Source organism: Canis lupus, chromosome 8 (assembly GCF_003254725.2).
Source record: "Canis lupus dingo isolate Sandy chromosome 8, ASM325472v2, whole genome shotgun sequence".
NCBI classification, from domain to species: domain Eukaryota; kingdom Metazoa; phylum Chordata; class Mammalia; order Carnivora; family Canidae; genus Canis; species Canis lupus.
Genome location: NC_064250.1, coordinates 62485011 through 62509067, shown reverse-complemented (window position 1 = coordinate 62509067; position 24057 = coordinate 62485011). Strand labels below are relative to the sequence as shown.

Genomic DNA, 24057 nt, shown 5'->3' with positions numbered 1-24057 from the left:
CAGGCGCTAACCTGCTGCACCACCCAGGGATCCCTAGAGTTTATTTATTTATTCATGAGAGACACACAGAGAGAGGCAGAAACACAGGCAGAGGGAGAAGCAGGCTCCCTGTGGGGAGCTGATGCAGGACTCGATCCCAGGACCCTGGGATCACGCCCTGAGCCAAAGGCAAACGCTCAACCACTGAGCCACTTGGGCCCTGAGAATGCAGCTCTTTGCCAAGCATTATTACATATAGTTTATCAAAAAGAGCCAACACTCCTTTAATGTTGGTTCTATTACTTAATGGTCTAAAACTCAAAAAGTCAATTCCATTATAAATTTTCAAAAAGCTGTCAAATTAAAAAAGATAATGTTGAAATTCTGGGGAGCTGGTGGAGGGCATAGAGGGGTACCCACTCTGATGAGAGCCATCTTCATTTTCTGGCTCAGAGAGGAATGCAACAGAGAACAGTACAGGGAGCCATGTGTGCCAAGGCACTTAAGGAGAGAAATCGTTTTGAAATGAGTATAAAATTGGAATTTCAGTATGTATACACATTGATTAACTGCTTATAGAAAAAGCTCCAAGGACGGCACGAACATTCAGGTTGCTCTGGCAATCTGTGTTCTATAGAAGGGTCGTCAGCCTGTTCTCAATGGGTCTCCAGTTCTGGAGCAAGTGTTGCTAGCATTTCAGAGATAACATGCCCAATTTCCACACAGCTTTATTTGCTTTTGTAAGGAAAACACAGTGCCCGTGTAATTACTCTCTCTTCTTTGGTAACTGGATGTGATCAGGGGTTTTAGAAGGTGATGCTTAGGGAAGGTAGAGGAATGAAAAAAGAATAAGGAAAACCTAAGACACATTGCAATTTGACCTAGAGCAGGCCTGACCATGTCATACAAATTATCTTGTGAATATTTTAACATGTGTTTCATTAGTTGCCAGTCTCTGTCAAAAAGACAGAAGAGGGGCACCTGGGTGGCCCAGTCACTTAAGTGTCTGCCTTTGGCTCAGGCCATGATCCCGGGGTCCTGGGATGAGCCTCATCTGGCTCCCTGCTCAGACAGGAGTATGCTCCCTCCCTCAGCTTGTGCTCTCTCCTCCTTCACTCTTTCTCTCAAATAAAGAAATAAAATCTTTAAAAATAAAAGACAGAAGATAGTGCTTGCTTTGGCAGCACATAGACTAAAATTGGAACGTTACAGAGTAGATTAGCATGGCCCCTGCATGAGGATGATACGCAAATTCGTGATGCATTCTGTATTTTTTCAACTGTGCCATTTTTATTTTATTCCTTTTTTCTCTTTTCGCAGAGAAATAAAGGTCTAGAAATTAAAGAAGACAGAAGATAAAGGATATCCAAGTACTATTCCTTGCTTGTAATCCTATGATTTTTTTTCAATTTTATCCTGTATTCTTCAGGACTATTCAAGACATTTTAGCTTTAAAATTATCTAGTATAAGTAGAATCCCAATATTAAACACCTAGTCGGTAGCAAAACTGTCTTTATCAGGTCCATATTCTGTTATAAAACTAAATCTGGGGGCGCCTGGGGGCTCATTCAGTTAAGAATCCAACTCTATTTCAGCTCAGGTTATAATCGCATGGTTGTGAGATTGACCCCATGCAGGGCTCTGTGCTGGGTGTGGGGACTGCTTAAAATTGTGTCTCCCTCCCCCATTGCCCTGACTCTCCCAAAAAACCAGATAAATAAAAATAAAATAAAAAAGTAAATCTGTTGCTAAATTGTATGGTAGAGTGAGACAAACTTTTTTTAATCTTTAAAATAAATATTTGACATTCCCTCTATATATCCTGTTAGGAAACAAACATAAATACGGTTCAAAAAAAAGTAACAGAGGCACATGGATGGCTTAGTGGGTTAAGCGCCAGACTCTTGGTTTCAGCTCAGATCCCAATCTTGGGGCTGGGGATCGAGCCCCATGTCAAGCTCTGCACTTGGCGTAGAGTCTGCTTGAGATTCTTTCTCCCTCTCCTTCTGCCCCTCCCACTCAGGTGCGCTCTCTCTCTCTCTCTTTCTCCCTCTCCCCCTCAAATAAATCTTTTAAAAAAGAAGAAAAAAAAATAACAGAATATAGTTAGCTCTCCTCAATGTATTACCACAGGCTCTTAATAAGAGGGCTCCTTTAGAGGTATTGTATTTGTTACTTGAAGAAGAAAAGTTATACGCCTTTTTGATGAGTAGCTTCCCATGGTAGAAAGAACAATGAATTCAGAGTGCAGAGCCCCACCTTCAAGCTTCAGGCTTCCAGCTTCATCTTCTCTCTCACCAGCTAGGAGAACCTCGGGCAAGTCTCAGTTCTCTTTCAACATCATTTTAATCATCACTAAAACAAGAGGCTTGGATTTATGATTTCTGGGGTTCAATCCTGCCGTAACCAGCTTTTATTAGATTTTTTATTCTTAAGAGTGTTTCTTAAATATTGTCAAGTCTATTTGACAAAAACTGTAAATTAATAAAATACCAATCCTTTTTCAGCAGACAACACATAGCATATGAAATTGGGAAAATCCCTTTAAATACAGAGTTATCCTGTGAACCATCATATCCCTAGAAACTTTGAAATACAATAATTTTAGGAGGAATGCCATGCTTTACATATAATTTAAATTCCTTCAGGCACCTGAGTGGCTCAGTCAGTTAAGCATCTGCCTTTGGCTCAGGTCATGATCCCAAGATCCTGGGATCGAGCCCTGCATCAGGCTCCTTGCTCAGGGGGAAAAGTCTGCTTCTCCTTCTCCCTCTGCCCACATGTGTGCACTCTCTTTCTCAAATAAATAAATAAAATATTTAAAAAATAAATAAATAAATTCCTCTTCAGAAGTTACAGTATTTTCAAATAATCTTCCAAGATGCAAAATCTAAAATTAAACATGGGAGACACAGACTTCCAGTTATGGAATAATAAGTCATGAGAATAAAAGACACAGGTCAGGGAATATATAGTCAATGATATTGTAACAGTGCTGCTTGGTGACAAATGGTGGCTACACTTGTGTTGAGCAGAGCATAATATATGCACTTGACTAATCCCCATGTTGTACACCTGAAACTAATGTAAGTTGTGCGTTGACTCCGATTTTTAAAAAAATTCTATTTAAAATTAATATTTAGGGGCATCTGGGTGGCTCAGTCGGTGAAGCGTCCAACTCTTGGTTTTAGCTCAGTCCATGATCTTAGGGTCATGAGATTGAGCCCTGAGTCAGTCTCCTTGCTCAGTGGGGAGTCTGCTTGAGTTTCTCTCCCCCCTTCTGCCCTTCCTCCTACCTCATGCATTCTCTCTCTCCCAAAATAAATAAATAAGATCTGTAAAAAAAAAAAAAAAGTTTAATATTTAAAAATTGTTTAAATTAAACCGAATATGAACCTTTTCAAATATGCAAACAGTTGCTGAACATAAATTCCTGTCATTCACAGACATGCTACTAATACAATGACAACTTTCAAACACATTTCTCCTGTATATGTTTATTGGGTTTCTCATTTAGGTAGGTCAGCGAATTGGTCTTTGCCTAATGTGGCTGTGTAATTTAGACTGCTCAAAGACATGTCACTATTTTAACAAACCATATTTATAAAAAATTGTGTTTATAGAGACAGGATTCTATGCAATCTTAGCAGTTAATGCTAGCATTCAAATTCCAGTTCATCAATATTCTATTTGATCTTACAGTCTGCTGATGTTTAGCATTTAACATCCTTTTTTCCTAAAAAAAAAAAAAAAGACTTCACCTTTTTCATTATAAATAGTCTGAAAGATATCCTTACAGTAAAAATTTGTATACTGAACTTTGTCCTCTTTAGTTGGCATCGAATGTAGTTCAAGTATGACTTTTTCCCAGGGCTTAACATCACTTCCCTTAGTTACAGAAGGGTATCACCTGAATGCTTTGCATCAATTGCCTGAAACTTAAAAAGTATCTATAGTTAATGTTAAAACTTTACATTTCATTTTCAGATAGTCTTCTCTTTTAAATGATTGGGAGAGGGGCGTACACCAAGACTGTAATTGTTTCAATATGATGAAAACCACTGTCAGTAAGAATTTAAGTAAATTAGGGCACCTAGTTGGCTTAGATGGTTAAGCATCTGCCTTCGGCTCAGGCCATGATCCTGGGGTCCTGGGATCGAGTTCCGCATCAGGCTCCCTGCTCAGAAGGGAACCTGTTTCTCCCATTCTCTCTCTGCCTCTCCCTCAGCTTGTGCACTCTCTGTCGAATAAATAAATAAAAATCTTTAAAAAAAAAAAGAAGTAAATTAGATTTAAGTAAACAATGCGTATTGGTGATGTAAATAGTAAGCCATTCTAATCTAGTCCCTTTTCTCTGAGATGCTTAAAATCCTTTATGACTATTTTATATTTTATTTATATTATTATTATAGAGTCTATGCATGTGTGTATATATATATATATACACATATATAGTATGTATAGAGACTTTTAAAACAATTTTTAAAGATTTTATTTGTTTATTCCTGAGAGATGCACAGAGAGAGAGAGAGAGAGAGGCAGAGACACAGGCAGAGGGAGAAGCAGGCTCCATGCCGGGAGCCTGATGTGGGACTCGATCTCGGGTCTCCAGGATCACGCCCTGGGCCGAGGCAGGTGCTAAACCGCTGAGCCACCTGGGCTGCCCTGAGACTTTTTTTTTTAAGATTGTATTTCGTAATTCATGAGAGATACACAGAGAGAGGCAGAGACACAGGCAGAGGGAGAAGCAGGCTCCCTCCGGGGAGCCCGATGCGGAACTCGATCCCAGGACCCCGGGGTCACACTCTGAGCTCAAGGCAAATGCTCAACTATTGAGCTACCCAGGCATCCCAGAGAGAGAGACTTTTTAACACTTGCAATTTAGCCAGGCAGAAATAATGATAAAACAATATTCAAATGAATTTTTAAATGACTATTATTCATCCTAAGAAGATGTTATTACAAGACAGATGATACCTAATTTTATTTCGTATCATATCACCTATAGTGGGCTCCACGGTGTTCCTTAAAAATATATATCCATGTCCTAATCCCTGGAACCTGTGATGTAATGAAGTTAAGTATTTTGAGATGGGGGATTACCCTGGGTTACCTGAATGAGACTTAAGTGCCATCACAAGTGTCTTCGTAAGAGGAAACAAAGGGAGATTTGATCCACATGGAAGGGGACTAAGCAGTGTGTCCCCGGCTCGGAGATGGGAGCGGAGTGGTCCGGTCACTAGAAGCTAGAAGGGGCAAGAAACAGGTTCCCTGTCCTAGTGCCTCTAGAAGGAGCACCACTCTGCTGACACCTTGATTTTGGACTTCTGGCCTCCAGACCTGTAAGAGATGGATTTCTGTTTTAAGCCAGTTTGCAGTGATTTGTTGTGGCGGCTCCAGGAAATTCATGCATTATCTCAGAGCACTTTCAGACGCGTTTGTAGGACATCCGCTGCTTTAAAATTGTCTGCTCCCCATTGTTGCTTATCTTTATTTGTCTTAATAACAGAAGCTTTAAAATAGTACTTAAGAAAGGACTATTATGTTCTGGATTCAAAGATGATTTAATCCGTGACAAGAAATTGTAATATTTCCAGATCTTACCAAGTGAGGTTTCAATTGTGCATTGTTTCTTCAGATCACATTGTTTCACTATGTAGAACTTGGTAGCTACTAAGAATGTTGTATCTATTAATTAAAAAATAAAAAGATACCATATGTTATCCTATCACAGAAAGCTAATTTATATGGTGAAAACAACTAAAAATTGGTGAGTAAACATTTTTTTAAAATCTCAATGGCAGGGGCACCTGGGTGGCTCAGTGGTTGAGCATCTGCCTTCGGCTCAGGGCATGATTCCAGAGTCCTGGGATCGAGTCCCACGTCAGGCTCCTGCAGGGAGCCTGCTTCTCCCTCTGCCTGTATCTCTGCCTCTCTCTCTCTGTGTCTCTAATGAACAAATAAATAAAAATCTTTAAGAAAAAAAATCTTAATAGCATAACCAATGATAATAGAGTAAGAAATTATAAAGCCAAAGGGAAGAGAAACCAATTCCTCGGAAAAGGACAGAATCAAAGCCCAGAACATTAGGAGGAAGTCGCAAGGGACAGGATGGACTGTAAGTGGAACATCCTTCACAGGATTGTAGCCAGTTTTCAAGTCACTCTGTTTGACAAAGTGTTTCTAAAGCCCTAAACTTCCTTTAAGGTCCTTCTTAATTGGTAGGAACTGAGGAACCTGACAGAGGCAAATGCAGCTCTTCTTAAAGTACCTCCATTCTTGGCCTCAAATTATTTTTTTAAAAGATTAAAAAAAAATCATGAGAGACACAGAGAGAGGGGCAGAGACATAGGCAGAGGGAGAAGCAGACTCCCTGTGGGGAGCCTGATGTAGGACTCGATTCCAGGATTCTGGGATCACACCCTGAGTTGAAGGCAGACGCTCAATCACTGAGCCACCCAGGCATCCCTTGGCCTCAAGTTATATCTACAAATAATTTTTTGAAGATTTTATTTATTTATTTCAGAGAGAGAGAGAGAAGGAAGGAGGGAGAGGGATAGAGAATCTGAAACAGACTCCATACTAAGCACAGAGCACAACGTGGGCTCTTACGACCCTGAGATCCTGACCTGAGCTGAAACCAAGAGTTGGATGCTCCACCAGCTGAGCCACCCAGGCGCCCCTACAAATAATTTTCAAATACAGTGCACAAACTGTAGCCAAAGAATATCAGGAACCACCCCGGCCCCAAATCAGACTCTCTGAGCAAGAGAAAGTAGAAAAACAAATGAAGCAACTACAAAGCCTTTCAGGCATTGAAGTTATCAGGCACAGGCTATGAAACCTTGTGCAAGCTAAGTCTAAGTAAGGAGCAAGTTTGGAGATAACCCTAGGAAAAGGGAGAGTTCATTAACTGGATCACAGATTGTTATAACTAAGCAGTCCGGTTAAAAAGCAAAGAATGTCAGACTAGATTAGAGACGCAACATGATGGAAAATACAGAAAATATGGTAGATCTAGAAGTGCTGGTAAGAGAGAGTCAGATGGAGTTCCCCAAGGGGACAGTAAGAGGGCAGAGGGCAATGCTTGAGGAATGATGATCAAGAATGTCACAACAGGTGATCGAAAATAGCATGTTAACGAACTGTAGCCAACTGTATACGGTGGTTACATGGGTTGTTTGCCTCTTACTAGCATTTTTATTAAAATTTTTATTTTGAGAGACTTACAGATCTACAAGCCACTGTAAGAAATAATAGAGAAGGATCCTGTGTAACCCCAAACCCACTTTCCTCCAAGGAAATGACTTGCAAGTTATATATAGTACAATATCGCAATCAGGATACTAACACAGATGCAGTCAAGATACACAACATTTCCATCACCACAGAGATCCCTGCTCTTGCTCCTTTATAACCACACCCACTTCCCTACAGCTCCTCGCACCCACTTCTTTAGCCCCTGGCAATCCCTATTCTGTTCTCCATTTCAACCTCTGTATCATTTCAAGAATGTTCCATAAATGAGATCCTAGAGTATGCAAGCTTTGGGATTGGCTTTTTTCACCCAGCATAGCTCTCTGGCTATTCATACAGGTCATTGCCCTGCTTTCTATTGGCAAATGCTGTTCCAAGGTAGGGATGGACCATGGTTTGGTTAACCATTGACCCATACAAGAATATCAGGGTTGTTTATAGTTTGGGGTTATTACAAAGAAATTGCTATAAAGACTTGTGAATATAAGCTTTCAGTTCTCTACAATAAACATCCAGGAGTGCAATTGCTGGCTCATAATTAGTTTTTATTTTTTTAAGAAAATAACAAAATGCTTTCCAGCAGTGATATGAGTGGTCCCATCTCTCTGCCTCCTTACCAATGTTTGGTGTTGTCACTACTTTTTCATCTTAGCCATTAAGTATATAGAGACAGCACATTGTAGATTTGATGTGCATTTTCCTAATGGCTAATGATGGCGAACATCTATGTATTTCCCATCTGTACATCCTCTTTGGTGAAATGTCTGCTCATATCTTTGGTCATTTTTAAAATTATGCTGTGTTGGATTGTGCAGTGTTTCTGTGTGTGTGTGTGTGTGTGTTTCTCTGTTTTGAGTGTTCTTATATACTTTAGAAAAAAATCTTTTGTCCAATATTGTGGTTTGCAAATAAATTCTCCTAGTCTGTACCTTATCTTTTTATCCAGGATCTGTCACAGAGGAAGTTTCTAATTTTGATGAAGTCCTATTTATTGATATTTTTTTCCTTCTTACAGATTGTGTTTTTGGTGTTGAGTCCAAGAATTTTTTTCTTTCTCCTAGTTCCCAAGGAATTTTTCATATGTTTTTTTGCTAAAAGTTTTATTGCTTTACATTTTACATTTAAGGACAAGATCCATTTTTAGTTAATTTTTTGTAAGATGTCAAAATTAGATCAAAGTTCTCTTTTTCTTTCTTTTCGACTTCCGTCTCCTTCTTCTTTTCTTCTTCTTCTTCTTCTTCTTCTTCTTCTTCTTCTTCTTCTTCTTCTTCTTCTTCCCTATGGATATCCTTTTTTTAAAAGATTTTATTTATTCATGAGAGACAGAGAGACAGAGGCAGAGACACAGGCAGAGGGAGAAGCAGTCTCCATGTCCTAATGCTCCAGCATCATTTATTGAAAAGGGTATCTCGCCTCCATTGAATTATTTTTCCACTTAAAAAATATATCAATATGTTGGACATGTTTGTGTGGGTCTATTTTCTGCATCTATATTTCAATTAATCTCTTTGTCCCTTCACCACACAATCTTGCTTACTGTGGCTATATGTAGAAGGCTGAATGGTGGCTCCCAAAAAAGAAATGATCACATCCTAATCCCCAGAACCCACAAATATCCCTTTAGTCGACAAAAGAATAATCTTATGACAAAAGATGTGATTGAGTTAAGGATCTTGACAGGAAGTTTCCAGTGAAACCATCTGGGCCTGAAGATTTCTTTTGGGGGAGACTTTTAATTACACATACATAGGGTTAACTATCACAGAGCTATTCAAATGATCTATTTCATACTGGGTAAGTTGCAGTAGTTAGTGTTTTTCAAGGAATTGGTCTACTTCATCTAAGTTGTCAGATTTATGTATATAGAGTTGTTCACAGTACTCCCTACTACCCTTTGGATGCCCACAGGGTCTATAATGATATCCCATTTCATTCCTGATATTGATCATTTGTGTCTTTTTTTCCCTCCTTTGTCAGTCTTTTGAGAGGTTTGTCAACTAAACTGATCCTTTCAAAGATTCAGCCCCTTTTTTCATTGATTTTTCTCTATTATTTTTGTTTTCAATTTTATTGATTTCGGCTCTAATCTCTATTCCTTCCTCTTTCCCACATGCTGTGGATTTATTTTGTTCTTCTTTTGCTAGGTCTTGAGGTGAGAGGTTAGATGATTGATGTGAGAAACTTCTTCTTTTCTAAGATATGCATAACTATAAATTTCCCCTCCACTCTGCCTTAGCCATGTCCTATACATTGTAACATGCTATGAAAATTTGTATTTTAATTTTCATTCAGCTCTTGGGGAATATAAATAATAGTGAAAGGGAATAGAAGGGAAGGGAGAAGAAATGTGTGGGAAATATCAGAAAGGGAGACAGAACATAAAGACTCCTAACTCTGGGAAATGAACTAGGGGTGGTGGAAGGGGAGGAGGGTGGGGGTGGGGGTGAATGGGTGACGGGCACTGAGTGGGGCACTTGACGGGATGAGCACTGGGTGTTATTCTGTATGTTGGCAAATTGAACACCAATAGAAAATAAATTTATTATTAAAAAAATTTAAAAATTTTCATTCAGCTCATTTTTATTGTTATTAAATAAGGTATTTTATTGTCCCTCTGTTCAATTTCTTAAATTTCCCTTGAGACTTATTCTTTAATACCTGGGTTATTTATAAATGTTTGTCTCCATTTGCTGAAGACACACCTATTCTCTTTTCGCTATCGATTTCTAGCTTGAGTCCATTATGATTGCAGAACACACACTGTATGATTTCTATTCTTTTACGTTTACTGACGTTTGTTTCAGGGCCCAGGATATGGTCTACGTAGATACATTTGGTGGGCACTTCACTTTGTTGGATGAAATTCTATACATGTCAATTAGATCCTGTGGGTTGATGGTGTCGTTGAGCTCTTCTACAGCCTTGCTGATTTCCTGTCTAGTTGTTCTATCAATTTTGAGAGGGGTGTTGAAGTTTCCAGCTGTAATCGCAGTGGTGTTTATTTCTTTCAGTTCTAGCCACACATTCGAAGCTCTGTTGTTTGGAGCATACACATTTAGGATTTCTGTCTTCTTGATGGATTGACCCTATTATATCAAGTCACTGTCTCGGGAAATTCTCTTTGTTCTGAGTCTCCCTTTCCCCGATCTGTGGCCATGGTGGCTTTCTTTTGTTCATTTGCACAACAAATGTTTTTTTCTCTCCCTGTCTCTTGAGCTGCCTACACTGATATGTTTAAAGGGAGATTCTTATAAATGCATATGGTATGGCTATTTTTAACCCACTCTGCCAATCTCTGTCTTTTAATTGGTGTATTTAGACCATTTATATTTTATAATTGTTGATGTGCTGGGGCTTGAGTCTGCTATTTCATTTTTTGGTGCTCCGTTCTGTTTTCTTTCTTTTCCTGCTATTCTGTGGGGTTTCTTGAGTAGTTTTTAGAATTCTATTCTGATTGATCCATAGTGTTTTAAGTGTGTCTCTTTGTAAAGCTTTTTAGTGGCTGTTCTGTATGTACTGGCTGTCCTTCAAATTGTTTTCCCCCTGTCGTTTTAGGTGTTCTTTCTCTCTCCCTGCTTTCAAAACTGTAGTTTTCAGAAGCTTGACTCTCATGTAAATGGTGTGATTTCTTTAGGTTTACCCTGTGTGAAGTAGCCTCAGCTTCCTGAATCTGCAGGTTTACGTATTTTACCATACTGGGGGGAATTTTTGGTCACTGTTTCCTTGAATACTCCCTCTCTTTTGACTCTCCTTTTAGGTCTCCAATAACATGAATGTTAGATCATTGTGATGGTCACAGGTCTCTGAGACTCTGCTCATTCCCCGCCCCCAGCCTATTTTTCTTTGTTGTTCAGATTGAGTCATTTCTATTGTTCTGTCTCCAAGGTCAGTGTTTCCTAGATGCTTATACTGAGCTCATCCATTGAGTTTAGTTTTTCACTATATTTTTTATTTCTAAAAATTTCTAATTGGTTCATCTCCATTATGTATTTTACTTCTTTGTTGAGACTATTTTTTCACTTGTTTCAAGTGTATTCATCATTGTTAGTTGAAACATTTTTATGATGACTGCTTTATAATCTTTGTCAGATAACTCTTTTTTAAAAGATTTTATTTGAAAGAGAAAGTGAGAGAGCTCCAGTGAGCGCATGAGCAGGGGAGGAGGAGTAGAGGGAGAGGGAGGAGCAGACTTCCCCCTGAGCAAGGAGCCCTGATGTGGGACTAAATCTCTGGACGCTGGTATCACCTGAGCTAGAGGCAGACACTTAACTGACTGAGCCACCCAGGTGCCCTGTCAGATAATTCTAATATCTCTGTCATCTCAATGTTGGCATCTATTAGATGTATTTTTTCCTTCAATTTGAGCTCTGCCTGGTTCTTGATATGACAATATTTTGTAACTAAATCAGGATACTTTGCATAATATGTTATGAAACTCTGGCTCTTACTTGGACTCTCTTTTTTTTTAAGATTTATTTATTTATTCATGAGAGACACAGATAAAGAGGCAGAGACAGGCAGAGGGAGAAGCAGGCTCCCTCTGGGGAGCCCAATGCAGGACTCAATCCCAGGACCCCAGGATCACGCCCTGAGCTGAAGGTAGACGCTCAACCACTGAACCACCCAGGGGCCCAAACCCTCTTTTTATCTGGTTTTTCAGACCCCACTTCACCAGGGGAAGGGAGTGCTGTCTCATTACTGCCAGGTGGGGATGAAAATACAGGATCCTACTTGACCTTCTCTGAGTTCCAAGCTGGGATGGTCTTCATTACTGCTGGGTAATGGACTTCCAGCATCCCACTGATACTTTCCCTATGGGAAGGGTAAGATTACTTGAAATCCATTCCTTCCCCTCTCTACTCACTGGAACTGCTTTAATTCAATAATTTGTCATTTCTTGCCTAATTTGGGGCTGTTAAGTTACAAAGGGACCCTCCTACTTTGATATCACCTCTCTCTAATTGGTCCTCCACATTGCTTCCAGAGTGATCTTGAAAAAACACAAATCCAGTCATCACAGCCCCCTACTTCGAATCCCTGTGCCCTCCAAAATAAAGTCCAAAACAAAGAGAAGCCTTCAGGATTTGATCCTCACCGATTCCAGCACCATCTCGCTCCACTAAAGACCCCTGCACTCCAGCCATATCAAACTACTTGTCCCTGACAGAACCGAGGAGAAAAAAAGAGGACAAAAGAAAAAATATCACAATCACTTTTTCCTCGTATCTCTCTGCAACCCCCAACAATCTCATGCAATTCTTCCTATTCTTCCTATTGACTGAGCCCAACTAGATAAAAGAAGCCATGGGGCAAGAGAGCCTGGGTGAAATACTCTCTGGGGATCAGTTCCCAGGCCACAGATCCAGAGGAAGCAGTCAGATGAAGAATACCTAGCACATTGAACCGCAAGCCAAGCTAAGGCCTAGAGTGGCTATAAACCAAAAGTCTTATCTTGCCAAATCCCCATTCTTATCATGAAATTTTCTGGCAAGAGTTCATCTGTGTGAATACCAGCACCCCAGATCTCAATTTAAATAATATTAAATGTGTTATACAAAATTCCATTATTTATTTTATGGATAAAGCTGTGGATAGAGAGCTTTGCTCTCTGTGGATTTAAACTTCTTCATAGCTCAAAAAGGAATTAGCTAATTACACCCGTAATCAGAATCTGGTTGGTATAATACAGATGGTTAAATATATGCCTAAGTAAGTATTCTCACTGACCAAAACATCTTTCCAACCCATTTACAATAGCCATTTCTTAGAATATAAAAAGTTTTTTTCTGATTTTCAGAGGTGGGGGGGGGGGAGTTATTTTTCAGCAGAAAAGCTTCAATCTACCCAATGGGTTTTAGACAAATAGGTATCCTTACCATTATGTATAGTTAGTTATAGGTTTCACCATAGCTGTGTATATATAAAAATGTATTTTAAAAATAACTCTTGATATTTAAAAAGTGAATATTAAGTACTTACATGGTCAATAAAGGTGAAAGCAAGATTTTTGGACTGGATTCCCATGGGTGCAACCCAATGGCCTCACCACAGCTGTGTATCAGGTGCTTCTCCCTTCCTTCCCCAGGGCTTCTCTGGTGCAGCAGCTGGGGGGTCCTGAGAAACTGCCCCACATCCCGTCATACCCAGCCCAGACATGCAGGGGAAGTAATGCTGTAAGGGGCAAACTTTTGACTGCAGGACATGGGAGCTAGGGATAAATGCTTTCCTCTTCCCCTCCCAGGTTAATGGTCTTGTGGAACAGAGACTAGTTCACATCCGGCAGTGGCATTGGGGGTGAGGAACACTTCTCTCTTTGTATTGGTTGCTCCTCCTTCTCTGCCTCCTACCCCCTCTTCCTTGCTTTTCTCCAGAAGCTCCCATTCCCCAGCCAAGATACTCCTTACCAGGTCTTCGTCTCAGGCTCTGCTTTCTCGGATACGCCTGAGCTTCAACCATGCTTCCATTCTCTCTCTCCTTTCTCACACCCATCTTGCAAGCCCACCATCCTGGTTTCAATCGGTCCTGCATAGAACCTGAGAAAGTTAATGCTGACCTTTCACCGCCTCTTGGAGAAAATACAGTGTTTCCAGCATCACCCATAGAGAGAAGGTCCTACCTCCACTTTTTATCATCCTCTCCCCCTTCCATTGTTTTCTACTTTGATCCAACTTCAGATAGAAATAATAATGTAAGTAAACGTTAAGTTTAATGAAATAAAAATTGCAAGGCCACCTACATGTAAAAAAAGAAAAAAAAAAAAAAAAAGGAACAACAACAAAACCCAAAGCTAAGGAATTTCAGTATTACAAAATATCCATACAGTTCCTGTAAGGTTGATTTAAGATCTGTTATCTATTTCCCAAATTAAATTTTAGAACCAGAGTCAGCTATTAGAGATCTCAAATGTGCCCAACATTCCACTTTATCTAGTCATTGTATCTAATTAAGAGTTTTTTCTTTCTTTCTTTCTTTCTTTCTTTCTTTCTTTCTTTCTTTCTTTCTTTCTTTCTTTATTTCTTTCTTTCTTTCTTTCTTTCTTTCCTTTCTTTCTTTTTCTTTCTTTCTTTCTTTCTTTCTTTCTTTCTTTCTTTCTTTCTTTCTTCTTTCTTTCTTTCTTTCTTTCTTTCTTTCTTTCTTTCTTTCTTTCTTTCTTTCTTCTTTCCTTTCTTTTTTTCTTTCTTCTGTCCTTCCTTCTTTCTTTTTTTAAAGATTTTATTTATTCATGAGAGACACACACACAGTGAGAGGCAGAGACACAGGCAGAGTGAGAAGCAGGCTGCATGGAGGGAGCCTGACATGGGACTTGATTCCGGGACTCCAGGATCACGCCCTGGGCCAAAGGCAGGCACTAAGCCACTGAGCCACCCAGGAATCCTAAGAGTTCTTTCTATGAGAGATAAGGAACCTATCAGAGGAGACTTGTTTAAAATACAAAACTATTTACATCACCATCTATTCCACCCTGGGAAAATGACTACATCTCTTTGAGGTTAGAACAAATGACCCAAGCAAACCTATGTTCTAGTTACTGTTACTATGTGACAAATGACCTCAAAGTTGAGTGGTTTTAAAGTAGCCATTTTACTTTGCTCTCAGTTTTATAAGATCAGGAATTGGGGAATGGCTTGGCTGGGCAGTTCCCATTTGAAGGTTGTCGCACAGTTGCAGTTGGAGGGTTGTGCTGCTGTCCTCCAAGAGTTCCCCTTGTCTACAATGAAACATTTATAGGCTGTGAGCCTTTTCAATATCAACTGTCTATAGGAGCAGCTACATGTGGCCTAATAAGGGTGTTAAGGGTGTTGAGTTTCTTACCTGGCAGCTCAGGAAGCCTTCTAAGAAAACCAGGCTGGGGTGCCTGAGTGGAACAGTTGGTCACGCATCTGATTCTTGGCTTCAGCTCTGGTAATGATCCAACCCCACATCAGAATCTGCACTTAAAGCAGAGTCGGCTGAGATTCCCTCTGCCTCTGCCTCTCCTGCTCATGCTCTTGCTCAATCTCTCTCTCTCTCTCTCTCCAATGAGTAAATAAATCTTAACCAAAACCAAACAAACAGGTAGATGTTGTCTAGCTTCCAGTGTCACTTTTTCTTCATTTTATTGATTACAAACATGTTATCAAGGCCAGCTCAGATTTAAAAGAAAGAGGCAGAGATTCTATTTTTAGTGGGGAAAAATGTCAAAGACCTTGAGAGTAAGTTTTTAAACCATGTTAGATGATGTTTACTCATGGAACTCTAAGGAAAGAGCTTGCATTCATGACGAGTAATACAAGATTAAGTTTCAGAGGCCAAGGTAGGGTATAGATGAAAGGACAACTTCATCTCGCTTTAATTTTTTTTTTTTTTTTTTTTTTAGAGAGACAGAGAGAGAGAGAGAGAGAGAGAATGGGCAGTGGTCAGAGGGAGAGGGAGAGAGAGAATCTCCAGCAGGCTCCCTGCTAAGCAGAGAGCCCAACTCACCATCCTGAGATCATGACCTGAGCTAAAAGAATTGGAGGTTTAACTGACTGAGCCATCTAGGTGGCCCATGTTCATTTCCCTTCTTACCAGACCTCAGAACCCCAACAGCACTGGTCTGGTTTGGGAGATAACTGGACTCCCAAGAGAATGTTCTGCTATTTTCCCTGATGCAGACATAGTTGCCCACATTGGGGGTGGGGTAGGGCAGCAGGGAGCACCAAGGGTGGGCAGTCCTATACCACACCCTTCCAGCTGTCATGGTCAGGAGGTAAGAACGTTTTCACCCAGTGATAGCCTGAAAAATCCAGGCAACATTTTGATTGTCCTGGCTTATGTCAAGTACTAACTGACCTAACTGCTGTGGCCGAGGGGTAAGGGACAGAATTTTTGCTGTGGCCAAAGGGGTAAGGGACAGAATTTTTGGTTATACTTAAGTATAACTATCTAATTCTCAAATACAAGGTTAGAATATTTGGAATGGCAAAAACAAAGTCACAAGCATTTCATTTCTGATTTAGGTATAGCTAAATAAATTTCATGCTTTCATGTTGATACCATCATCCTTGGCCACATATGCTTTCTGGTTATCAAATTGTGGAAAAACAAATTTTGTTTTTGTTTTGGAATAATGAATGTGTGGATGCATTTTTACATTCAGATTATACTTATTTATTCTATGCCAAAAATTATCTGAAAAAAATTATCTACCACAAAGCACTCCCTACAAATAGGAAACCCTTGTGATCTGGTCACCAAAGATATTACTCAGTCCCTTTGGGGATGAGTAAAGTGTCAGACAGTTAAAAAAAAAAATCCAGATTTGACATGATTTAAAAGGAATCTGGTCTACTCAGATGAGAGCAGGGAGGATGTACATGTTCTTTTCATTCTGAAGTCCTTCTCAAAACTCAGAAAGATATAAATTTGAAAAAAGAATATCTTTTTGTATTGCAAACCTTTCATATTTGAGAGAAATCAGAATTATTAGGAAAAATCTGAGAAAGAACAAAGTGATAGTTGTATAAGAAAAATTGTTCTTATTCTGTAGAACTTTAGGAAACATAAAAATCAAATTCATTAAGAACATACATATTAGCTCTCAGTATATAATTCAGCAGGCCTCAACATAGGGGTAGCTGTAAGTAAATTTTAGTTTTCTCATTTCTAGTTAAAATCTTATATTATGGATAAATCAAGATTTAGCTCTTTTTACATTTGAAGATTTACTGGACCTTAGAGCTGAATTTAGCACTAGTCTGAGCTCTCCAAAGAGCACACACCGAGTTGAGATTAAGCACATAAGGAATTTACTGGAGGAAACCCTTATATAAAAGGAAATAGCCAGAATGATTGGGAGAGGCATGAGTCCAACTCTGAGCGAAGAAAGAGGAAAAGAGGGTTGGGTGAAAGCATCCTAGAATGCAGGGCACTCTAAGGAAGGTTTGACAAAGCTGGTAAAGGGGTTGTTGAGCCAAAGTCAGCCTATAGAAGAGACGCTTCCCAGGACTATCTGCCTTAGGATCCTGCTGCATTGTCCTTGGAGGGGAGCAGCCTATGACAGACAGGTGTCCTTTACAAAAGCAGTGATGCATTTCAGAGTGTAGCAACTCGGGGCTCAGGTGAATTATGCTCCTTGGAAAATGAGGTCTGTAAAGGGGGGCGCCTTGGTGGCTCAGTCAGTTAAGGGTCTGACTTCAGCTCAGGCCAAGATCTCAGGGTCTTGGGATGGAGCCCTATATGGAGCCCTACATCAGTGGGGAGTCTGCTTCTCCTTCTGTCACTCCCCCCACCCATGCCTTCTCTAATAAATAAAATCTTAAACAAAAGTCAGTGAGGCATGTTCTCATGACTGCCACATTTGCCATCCCTTGAATAATATGCAGAGCTAGAGCTACTTGGACACCTAGGGAGATGCTGATGGGGGCTGTGTATTTTAAGTACCCATCCCTGAGGGAAGTACGAAATTGAGAAAGCATGTGTAGGTTGAAATTCCCCATGGATAATTCCAATACCCATCTCCCCTTTCTCTTTATTGCTATAATGACTTCCTTTGGCTGGCCTACAGGAACACTTGGTTTTACTTCTGGGTGCATGGGAATTCCTTCATGGGGGGGGGTCTTGGGAGACAGGCAGGGGACTCTCTGGGTTCCTCACGGCCCTGCAAACTAACATAAATGCTGATGTTAATGCTGCTATTTTCTGCCAGTGCCTGGTTGTGTTCTTTGCAGGGCTCTGAGCCCTGCCATTTCAGAGTACGAGACTCCAGTTTCTGGAGTCACCTTCTGTAACTGAGTCGGAGAACTTCAGTTACAACAAATCCTAAGATGATGACCAAAGAAATAAAATAGCAGAATCAAATCAGGGGATAGGAAAGAGAAGAAAGTTAGTAGGCCTTGGGGAGGGGCCAAGTACAAAGGTGGGGGCAAAAGTGAAAATGACTCAAATTTTTATCTGAAGTCTTAGAAAATGTCTGTGGACTAGCTTGTCTTGCAGATACCTCATTTCAAATCTTCATTAACCACGTGTGCATGTCAACCAACTAAGCAATCTTTGACACCCATCTCAAAAAAGGGTGAGAGAGGAGACTTGTCAGCTGTGGCAGAGAACAAGGAAAGCATATACTGGCCCAACCTGATTTCCCTCCCCTAGATAGAAAGCAGTCTCAGGAGCTGAGTCTTCTTCTTTTTTTTTTTTTTTTTTCCTTCCTTCCTTCCTTCCTTCCTTCCTTCCTTCCTTCCTTCCTTCCTTCCTTCCTTCCTTCTTCATTCCTTCCTTCCTTCCTTCCTTCCAAGATTTTATTTACTTATTCATGAGAGACACAGAGACACAGGCAGAGGGAGAAGCAGGTTTCCGGCAGAGAGTCCAATGTAGGACTTGACTCCCGCACCCGGGATCACACCCTGAGCCAAAGGCAGACAACACGCAACAGCTGAGCCACCCAGGCATCCTCTGGATCTTCTTTTTCAAGACAGAAGTGCAAAGGTGAGTGACAGGCCTTTTTCAAGGAACTGTGATATAGTTCATTCTAGATCTCTTTTTTCAAGTGTGTGGTTGTTCTTACCTGGGAAGTTGGCTTGGCTCTGAAGGAATCCACTCAAGGAGCACACTATACATCAGAGCAGCACCTGCCTCCTGAGTAGACACCAAGTTTCATAGTGCTCCACTCCCCAGGTCCCCTCCTACCAATACCTGCCATCACGGCAAGATCTGATTTTCACTGGTGGCCTCAGAAGGGAGAGTGGCTTTTTTTCTTTCAGTGGCTCAAGTTCTTTCTCTTACTTTGAGTAGGGAAAAAAAGCACCACCAGCTTTATAGAGAGTTTTAGAAGGGAGATAAGAGTGATAGGAGTGAGTCCAGTTGATTTTTTTTCCACAAATTATTTCATGTTTGGTTTGCGGTTCAAGTAAGTAGGAACAATAAATTTAATGATGTCTTACTGGATCAAAAGTGGACAAAATTGCTGTCACCCCCTGATGCTTGACATTACTGTGTTTTATTTTTTAGACAACAGTTTTATTTTTTATAATTTTCCCCTTTTGTTGGCAAAAGAGGAAAGTCTCCGACTGTTCTTTGTAAGCACCTCTTTGTATTTGTCAGTGGGGGAGGACTGTCCCAACTTCTGATTTATCTTATTTTTATTTAGTTTTAATTTTTTTCAAAAGATCTTATTTATTTATTCATAAGAGACACACACAGAGAGAGAGAGAGGCAGAGACACAGGCAGAGGGGGAGAAGCAGGCTCCACGCAGGGAGCCCGACACGGGACTCCATCCTGGGTCTCCAAGATCAGGCCCTGGGCTGAAGGCGGCGCTAAACCGCTGAGCCACCCGGGCTGCCCCAACTTCTGATTTAAAACAGAAAAATCCCATATCCTGGGCAACCCGTTTCTCAGTACTGGTGTTGCTGTCAGGGCCTCTTCCTGATAGATGCATTTGCAGGTTTGATGGGAGATTCCTGGTGATGTCAAGCACCTGGACCTGCCATAATGGTGGCCACTAGACAGGGGCTTACTGAGCCCTTGAAATGGGGCTAGTGCGAATGAATAAGGAACTGAATTTTAAACTTTTACATTTTAAAAATGGATACTTTTGGAAGAAAATAACTTGAATATGCGAATATCCTTTTCCCACTGTAAGCTTAATACACTCTAAGTACAGATTAGGTTATTTGCAAAGGAGATTTAGCTTCCAAGGAGAAGCTAAGGGGGAAAACGCCGAGGGGCAAAACACACATCGCGTCTTGAACTCAGGTACGAAGGAAAAAAAAAAAAAAAAAGGAATGGAAAAAAATCATTGACGTCATACTGAGGATTAAAACTTTGAAGATACCGCATCCAATAAAATACATTATGAAGATACATTTCAGCGGCTTCTTTGTACTTTCTCGGAGAGCGGCTACTGTAAAATTCTGAATTACACGTGGCTCGTGTCACGTCTAGTGGACACAGGGAAAGCCCCCAAACGGCGGCTCTTGCTTGCACGAGGGTGAGAATCTGGGGGGGGGGTCCGATTCCTTTGTGAGGATCTTCAGGCCCTCACAGCCCCCGTTGAGAACTGCTCAGCGCGGCTGCACAGCATCGCACGGCGACCGGGCTTCGTGCGTCCCTCGGGTCTTGCTTTCCTTGCAACACGGAGGAGCGGGAGAGCGCGCGGGCGGTCGGCGGGCGCGGCGGGGCGGGTGTAGCCGCGCCCCCGGGCCTGCGGCCGTCCGTCCGTCCGCTCTGCAGACGCGCCCCACGGCGGCTCCCGGGCGGGCGGCCGCCCTCGCCGCGCAAACCTGGGGCCGTCCCCGGAAGCCTTTCCGTTTCTCCCCGAGGAAGGCGCCTGACATCGCCTGGGCTCCGGCGCCTCCCCGACGGTGCGCTCCCGGCGCGCGGCACAGGACGCCGGTGGAGGGGGAGGCGGGGGGGCCCGGCGCCCGCAGCCCGACAGGCCGAGGCCGCGGCGGCCCCCGCACCCCGAGACGCCGGGCGCGCGGCCGGCGGGCGCGCCGAGGCCGGACGCGGGCTCCACGCCCCTTCCGAGTCCCCGAGCGGGGCTGATGACGAACACAGGGCGCGACGGCGCACACGCCGCCCCGCGCTCGCACGACAGTGCGTGCAGGGAGCGCGAGGGAGCCCCGGGCCGTCAGCGGCGCGACCAGCGTTCCGCCTCCTCCGCTCCCTGCGCTCCCGCCACCTCGGCAGCTCGGCGCCCGCCTCCCGCCTCCGTCCGAGGCCTCCGCCGCAGCGAGGCTCCCGGCCTCGCTCCTGTCTCTTTAAATGGTGGGGCCAACGGGCCGCCCCTGCAGCTGCTGCCTGGGTGGCCCCGCGCGCCGCTATTGAGGGGCGAACCAAGATGGCGGCGGCTTTGGCTCCGTGAGGAAGACGGAAGAGGCGGCGGCAGCGGCGAGGGGAAAGGGACTTCCAGGAGGCAGGAGCGCTCGCGCGCCGGGGGGGCTCTCGCAGGCTCCGGCGCAGCGGTAGCAGTTGCAGCAGGAGGAGGTGCCCCTCGGCTTGGGACGTTTGAAGCCGGGGAGCGGAGCGCGGAGCCGCTGGCGGCCGCGGCAGGGCCAGGTAGAAGGAAGGAAAACATGGCGGCGGCGGCCTGAGGAGGCGGCGGCGGCGCGGGAAGCGGCTTCGCGGAGATCATGGCGGAGGCGGCGGCGGGGCAGTGAGCGGCGCCCCGAGGTCCTACCGCATCGGCCCGGGAGGCTGCGAAGCGCTGCGCGCCCCTCTCGGGGCGGCCGGGCTCCCCGCGCGCGGACAATAGCGCCCAGAAGTGGGAGTCGGAGGCGAGGAGCACCGGGGCCCAGAGCTCGGGCCGGGGAGCGGGCCATGCGGGCGGCCCCGCGGCCCCGCGGCGGCCAGCGGCGGCAGTGAGCCCGGGAGCGCCCCGCCTGCAGGCGTCCTCCCGCCGGCGCCGGCCCCCGTTCCTGGGCGACTGCAGCGGGGCCTGTGCCCCGGCCCGCGGGCGGCACGATGACCGACACCCGGCGGCGGGTGAAGGTCTACACGCTCAACGAGGACCGGCAGTGGGACGACCGGGGCACCGGGCATGTGTCGTCCGGCTACGTGGAGCGGCTGAAGGGCATGTCCCTGCTTGTCAGGGCCGAGAGCGACGGTAAGCGAGGCCCCTGGCGGCGGGACCCTCGCCGGCGCCGGCGGCCCCGGGCCACATCGCTGGGTGTTGGGGGCCAGAGGCTTCCCTGCGAGGTCGGAGGGGGCGGCCGCCGCCCCGGGGGAGGGCGGACCGCCGGCGCCCGGGTCCTCCCGGAGCTCGCTGCAGCGCCACCGCCACCGCCACCGCCAGCGCTCGGAGGGTCTCGTTTTCTTCCCCGCGCCCGGTAGCGTTTGGGCGACGAGGGGAGCCCGGCTCGTTGGAGCGGAGCCCCCCGGGCGTGTGCCGAGGGCGGGGGCCTAGATCGGCGGCCTGGACGGTGCCGTTCTGTTGCACCAGAGTGACCTTGAGAAAGGCACTGATTAATCCGATCTTCTGCCTTAGTTCACTCATCTGTGAAGCAGGCGTGAAACTTTCTGGGAGCGAAGAAAGTTCTTAGGTGTCACTCTTTGGAGAACGTTGTGCTTGCTGTGCCGCCACCCCCCCCCCTCCCCCCGCACTCCCCCCTTTAAACTATTTTTCTGCTACATCTCTTTGATCCTGTTGCAGCAGGTTGGCAACTCCGGTTCATGGATGGCAGAGAAATGCTTCTTTGCCTCGAGAAAGAAGATGGATTTGTGTTACCTGGTGTTGTCTTTTTTTTTTTTCCCCCCCAGTAATGCAGAATTCTGTGTATAGTTTGTGTAGGCGTCTTGCAAGGGTGGAACCATTTTATTCGCGGGTTTTTTTTTTTTTTTTTTTTTTTTTTGGACCGCTTAAATGTGTGATCACAATTTGGTTCAGTTAACAGGTGGGGAGAAGTTGGCAGATAAGTTTGAAACCTTTGGTATCTGCCATAGTGCTTGTGGTTCCCATTATTTTGAAACGGCCCTCAAGTTTCAGAGACCTAGTTTGAAAATGAGTGTTGCACATTTTTCAAGGTTCAGTGTTTGCCGCCTCCCTCTGTGACGTATTTCGGAGTTTCGCTTAAAATGTCCACATCAGGTGAAAGTATTTCCAAATTGTTACTTTTGAAGTGGAAAACTTGTCTTGTTACATTAGTCTGTAATTTCACTTTAGGCGCTTCAGTTTATTAGGATTGTAGTTGTTCTGTATCTGAATTATTGCAGCGGGTCTCAAGGAATTTTAATTGGACTTTCAACCCAGAACTCTCCGTTCCATGAAAAACAAACAAGACTCACCCCTCTGTGATTAAAGACTCTAGGGACATTGATTTTCAATTTGAATTGAAAAATTGTACTTTAGAGCTATATTGCCCACAGGTTAACTTCATAAGGCTGCTGAAAATAACTTAGAAATTATTTCCTTTAGAGGCGTTTAAAGGATTTTGAATACCTTGAGTTTATTTTTCTGAGGCCTATTTATTTGCCTCTTAAAAATACAAGTTTGAATGTGTTAGTGTGCTTTTGTGTCTCTCACATAGTCACCAGTTACTCTCACATATCCTCTTTTCCTTTGCCTGTTTGGAAAACTTACATAATGAGTTGAAAAGCGTGGGCTTTGTAGGTTCAGTTAACTTCCAGATGAAAGTGTGTGTAGATGTGAGACCAATTCTTTGAAATTTCCTAACTTCAAAGAACATGTATAACTGTCACATCACATATTTAATTGGACTCATTCTATGAATGGATCCTTTGTTTAAAAAGTATTTTTAAGCATTACGTTTCAATGTCATACTATCCTGGGGAATCCTTGTCCACCTACTTGTGTTGGGATCTGTTTTTTTTCCCCATTTTTATTGTTACCACTTTGGAAAATAGCCCCTAAACTCGTTTCCTCCCTTGGGAATTTTTGGGAACCTGCAATGAAACAGGTTGAATGGCAAAAACAAAAAGGCCGTAAGTTTTATCTATTTTATTTATTTTTATTTTATTTATTTTTTATTGATAGAGAAAGAAAGCTGAAATAAACGTAACTGATTTGTCCTTGTTAATTTAAGATGTAAGGAAAACTAAATCAAAGGAGTGGGCTTAGAAGATTGCAGCATACTTACGAAATATTGTCAGAAATAATCTCGTTTGATGATTAGTACTGTCTTCTGACAGGAAAACTCTAAATAGGAATAATAAAAATTTATCCAGTCCCTACTATGTGCCAGAGACTCTACTTGTTATCTGCTGGTATAGGTACTATTATTAGCCATATTTTGCAGATGGGGAAACTGAGGCTCAGACAGCCTTTGACTTGAGACTATTATTATCATTAACTGTTTATAGCGTAAACTCCCTTACTGCTGTCTACTTGTGTTTGCTACTTTATACT

At 43.1% G+C, this 24057-nt stretch overlaps 1 protein-coding gene and 1 non-coding gene across 3 annotated transcripts in view; both read left to right on the top strand.

The window, feature by feature from the left end:
* The first annotated feature begins 1147 nt into the window (after positions 1-1147).
* Positions 1148-1254, top strand: LOC112658095 (U6 spliceosomal RNA). The gene has a single exon (XR_003135500.1). It is a non-coding gene; the product is annotated as a U6 spliceosomal RNA (small nuclear RNA).
* A 20402-nt stretch (positions 1255-21656) lies between these two features.
* The window catches only part of PPP4R3A (protein phosphatase 4 regulatory subunit 3A), a 38691-nt gene continuing 36290 nt past the window's right edge, over positions 21657-24057 (top strand). For both annotated transcript variants that reach the window (XM_025442434.3, XM_025442433.3), the window contains exon 1: positions 21657-21798. In XM_025442434.3, the coding sequence (XP_025298219.1) occupies positions 21657-21798 (142 nt within the window). The remainder of the gene's footprint in view (positions 21799-24057) is intronic.